General features: G+C 40.9%; 1 protein-coding gene across 1 annotated transcript; it reads left to right on the forward strand.

The window, feature by feature from the left end:
• Positions 1-262: 262 nt before the first annotated feature.
• On the forward strand, positions 263-588 carry TCEAL7 (transcription elongation factor A (SII)-like 7). The gene has a single exon (XM_004685659.2). The coding sequence runs from the start codon at positions 263-265 to the stop codon at positions 563-565; it is 303 nt and encodes a 100-aa protein (XP_004685716.1). The 3' UTR covers positions 566-588.
• The last annotated feature ends 4,759 nt before the right edge of the window (positions 589-5,347 follow it).

Below are 5,347 nucleotides of genomic sequence, written 5' to 3' on the forward strand. Positions count from 1 at the left end.
CCTCTTCTCTCCCACTAGAGAAGTCATTAGTCTAGTCTTCTGGAGAAATGGGGGGCGGGGTTGCAGAAGAAGGGAGAGAAAGGAGCTGGAGAGGAGGAAGGAAAGGATGAGAAGGCATCTTGAACTTGAGAGCTGGGCCTGCCAGGCAGGGGTGGGAGTTTGGAGGAGTGTCTTGTTTCGAAGAAAAACTGACAACACTGAATCCACAGAAACCATGCAATCTGACCATACCTTTTGTCTCTGGATATACGCAGGAAGCATCATGCAGAAGCCCTGCAAGGAAAATGAAGGGAAGCCCAAATGCAGTGTGCCAAAGAGAGAGGAAGAACGTCCCTACGGAGAATTTGAACGCCAGCAAACAGAAGGGAATTTTAGGCAAAGGCTGCTTCAGTCTCTCGAGGAATTTAAAGAAGACATAGACTGTAGGCATTTTAGGGATGAAGAGATGACAAGAGAGGGAGATGAGATGGAAAGGTGTTTGGAAGAGATAAGGGGTCTGAGAAAGAAATTTCGAGCTCTGCACTCTAACCATAGGCACTCTCGGGACCGTCCCTATCCCCTTTAAGGCACTTCTCTTCTGAATTCAACTATTTCTGTTATTAATATTTCCACCATTTATTTCTTTTTGTCTGCATTTACTTACCAACTATTTGCTATCATTTCACTCCAAACCTTCAATGTTCCTTTAATTTAAATTTGACTCTTGTTATCAATATCTCATCTTTTGACCCAATGTCTCTAATTCATTAAATAGGGAGGTTTCATTCATTTGCATGGATGATGCTCACTGTATATTGTAAAGTGAAAATGACAAGTTGTATATATATACACTTTATATGTATATTATATTTGATGTAATGCAAAGGAAAATGTCTACATTTAAACACTCAAAGGTTGACAGTACTCTCTGCATTATCTGTATTTTATTTTTTTGGTTATCTGCATCTCAACAAAATGAATATATGTGCATGCATGTGTGTGTGTTAACTCTGTCACCAAAATAATGCAAACAAACATAGTAAAGGAACTTTTCAATCACATTTGAAGGTCAGTGAAACACATTCTTAATAACAGAAATATTGAAAAGAAATGTAAACCTCAAGTTACCTCTGCACCTCTAGCTGGAGGAATAAAACTGGCAATTATTACAGATGCACTTGCTTAAGACTCCATCTTTTCAAGGTGATAGCAGTTGCCTCACCGGGCTGGGGGGTTGGGGGGTGGGGAGGCGGGGGGAGGGGAAGAAGTGCAGTGACTGAGCTGCACTCCTGGGCTCTGCCTCCCCCTGTGCCCACAACCCCAGCCATGCAGGGCAGCAGTGATCTGAGGCAGGACCCTGGCACCACTAAGCCAGCGCTCAGGAAGAAGCCCACTAGCAGGGAGGGGGGCTCCACGCCAGGGCCCTGGTGTTGCGCCCCACCCCAAGCTCTTCCCCAGCCCTGCCTACTGGGTGCTGCCGTCCTTCTGCGGGGTCCTTTGCTCTGCCGGCCCCCACTGTTGCTGGAGCCCTGGAGTGTCCAGGCCCAAAGCCCCACAGTTTCCTGGAGCCCCCAGCCCCCCTCAGTCTTCCAAAGCCTCTGCATTATTGTGACACTTGCTGCTGTGGGGTTGCCGGGGCAACCAGGCCTTGCAGAGCTCTTAGCAAGACAGCCCTTCCTGCTCTCCATCACTGGGCCCCTGGTCGCCATAGGAGTCGGACTTGATGAGTCCCTTCTGGGGACTGGATCCAGGTACCAGTTTGAAAGCAAAACCTGCTGTTGGCAGACTTGCTGCTTTAGCTGTAAGGACTAAGTCTCTGTTCTGAAGGCCCCTAGCAGTCCCAACCTCCTGGTTCAGAAGACTCTTGGAATGTATGCAAATTTATAATACAAGAAACAGATCTAAGAGATTAATCCCTTTTTCTCCATCCCTCTTTTCCTTTCTACTGAAGCATATGTAAAAAATACTTTTTGTGACTCATATATATGTATAATTTATACATAAATACAAGAATCATATGTATATTTTAATGTCAAGTGCTTGCGTGCAGTACATATACAGTGTACATATAAGTTTGTATATAGTTTTAATCTCACCAAGAATATGTATATTCTTGGTACATATTTAGATACACACTTAAGCATTACTTCCTAACTGGACTTTTTGCATTTTACATCTCAAAGTAAAATCTTATGTCATATATTTCATTACACTTCTATTAATTAATGCTATGACTTATACTTAGTGGGTACTAAATAAATGTTAATTAGAATTCTAGTGTTCTTGGCCCAATTTTACTCCTGATTGCATAAAATTTATAGCCCTACTTCCTTAAATATCTATAACTTAAATTTCATAAAGGACTCCAACAAGAAAGTCAACCTATAAAATTATTGTAACATTATATACATTTCTATCAAAAAGAATTTCCTTCATTATATTAAAAGCTGCACAATTTTGACACAGATTTTGCCACATACACAAATATTCTTACAAACACACTGAGTCCAAATCTGTGCACTTGAAGCTGCAATCTCCATTTTTTTTTTTTTCGTTCCTATGAAATAACAGTCGGTTACTGCCTCATAAACCCTCACCATAGACCCCCATTTCAACTGAGATGTGCGGGGAAAAAAAAAAAACTTCTTAAAAATCAAAGAACTGGCCTTCTCTGGTGGCGCAGCGGGTTAAAGCACAGCACTAAAAAGCTAAAGCCACTTCCACATGAGTTTGATTCCCGCCTGCCCCGGAGGTGACCCACATGGCGCAGCAGACCTCTCCTGACCCACCTGCTGCTCCCCTCAGCAGTGTACTTCGACGATCTGCCTGTTCTGCTTCCCACTCTGACTCTGGTGAATCCTCTCACCGCCCCTGCACCTCTGGCCTGTACCATAAATAAATCAATCTTTAAAAAAAATCAAAGAACCTAATAGTTTTTAATTCATAATTAAGGACATGTAGTTATCTCATAGCCTGAAAAATTCAGTGTATCCACCAAATAAATCTATGGGGAGAATAAACATTCATTATTAGGAGGCAAAGAGACAAAAACAAGTTGTTATCTATCTGTCAAATATGTAAGCAACTATTTACTTACAGTAATCACTTTTACTGAGGATGTAGACATTCTCATACTCAATGAGAAAGTAAATTGCTACATCTATAACTTTTTTCTATTCACAATAAATACTCAAAATGATGTATTTTGCCTCCTTCATGGTTCAACAATTCTCCTACTTGGAGTTTATCCTAAGGAAATAATATTGGTGGTGAGCTAATGTTTAGCTACAAGTATTTTTATTTAAGGATTTCATGTATTGCAAATAATTCTTTGACAATGCCAAATAACACAGGCTATTCAATCAGCAAAAAAATGAACATAGATTCCTACTCACTACACACAAAAATATATGCTCAGTGATATAAACCATAAGGAAAAAGAAAATTTCGGATGGATTCACTTACAGGAGGATTAGGAGAAGCAAAAAAGGAATCAGTAAAAAAAAGTCATAAATAAAAAGACAAAACTAGCAAGTAAGCATAAATCAGAGACATTTTTAGGGTCAGAGCAATGAGAGGGATTAAAACAAAGGGCAGGAATAGCACAAGGGACTAAGATGACAATGCAGAGGGTGATTTGGTGGTGGCATTATTTGTAAGATGTAGATTTCTTATATACTGCTGAAGATAATCAGAGAGAAGAAATCAAACATTGTACAATGTCTGTACAAAAATGCAGAATGATGTAAAAATATATATGCAAATATTAAAAGAAGATGACATTTTGGCCCTCCCTGGTGGCGCAGCGGGTGGCGCAGCGGGTTAAAGTGCTGCACGAAGAAGCTAAAGCCACTTCCGCATGAGTTCGATTCCCACCTGCCCCAGAGGAGATCCACATGGCGAGGCAGACCTCTCCTGACCCGCCCGCTGCTCCCCTCAGCAGTGTACTTCGTCGATCTGCCTGTTCTGCTCCCCACTCTGTCTCTGGTGAAGCCTCTCACCGCCCCTGAGCCTCTGGCCTGTACCCCAGTTCTGTATGAACAAATAAATAAGTCTTTAAAAAAATAATAAAAGAAGATGACATTTTAAAATTCAAGAATAAAGTAATGCAATGAAAATTAAGGAAAAAACCATTTAATTTTAGAATGTAATCTTCTTAAGCAAGAAAGTAAATGTAAAACATATAGGAAAGAATATAGAAGATACAGAGACAAGAAATAGTCCAGGAGAAAATATTTCCAATACCATGGTAGGTGATGTTAAAATATAGCTAATATCCCAATCTCTTTTACAAATGGAAAAGAAAAGAAAAACCAATAAAAACCTGTACTTATTAGATGACCTAGATATTCCTCTGCTACCTACTACTCTACAGATCTGTGTACACATATTCACAGAAAATCATAGATGGATGTGGCGCTATTCCTCAGTCTAGTAAACTATGGTCTAGCCATACAAGGAAAAAAAAGATCATACATTAGTTAAAAAGAGTGAGATTCTTCTTTTGAAACATCTCTAGTATATTAAGTAGAAACAGTACAATGATAACTACGACACTTAGTTAAGCGGCCAAATAAATATATTATGTACAATACACAAAAACACATTTCAGGATGGAGATCCATCAAACTGATATGTTTAGTTGTAGGGAGAGGGCTGAAACTGGAGGTATGGGATTTCACTAAAACGAAATAGGCTATCTTGGGCCCTCCCTGGTAACACAGTAGGTTGGGGCGTTGTGCTACAAAGCTAGCCACAGCCACAGCGCAGACGCAGCCTCAGCCACAGCCGCTTGGGCACGAGTTCGATCTCTGGCCAGGGAGTGACCTGGATGACCTGCTGTTCCCCTCAGCAGTGTATTTCAGTAGATCTGCCTTTTCTGTTCCCCACTCTGACTCTGGTGAATCCTCTCACTGTCCCTGCACCTCTGGCCTGTACCCCAGTACTTAAATGCATAAATAAATAAATAAATCATTTTTTAAAAAAGAAAAGAAATAGGCTCTCTCTGGAGAACTCCAGGAGGGGAGGAAAAGAAGAAGGGTAAGGGGAAGAATGAGAACCCCTGGGGTGGTGGGGGGAGGGAGAGCATAATGGTTAAGGACTATGGGTGCTCTGGTAGTGGGACAGCTATGGTGACCACACCTGAGGTAAGAAATCCTATACTGACAACAAATTGAGTTGTAAAACAATGGTACTTGATTTTTTAAAAAGTTTTATTAAAAAATTAGGCTACGGGGGGGGGGAAGGGAGGGAAATGCACGGGACTATGGTGGTGGCACACGGGTGATTTGGTGATGGGAAACCCGCGGGGATTACAATCGAGATGGAAAAATAAAAAAGTGCAAAATGATGTAAAAATAAACTTTTG

Source organism: Condylura cristata, unplaced genomic scaffold (genome assembly GCF_000260355.1).
Source record: "Condylura cristata isolate star-nosed mole 26May11 unplaced genomic scaffold, ConCri1.0 scaffold00019, whole genome shotgun sequence".
NCBI lineage: Eukaryota > Metazoa > Chordata > Mammalia > Eulipotyphla > Talpidae > Condylura > Condylura cristata.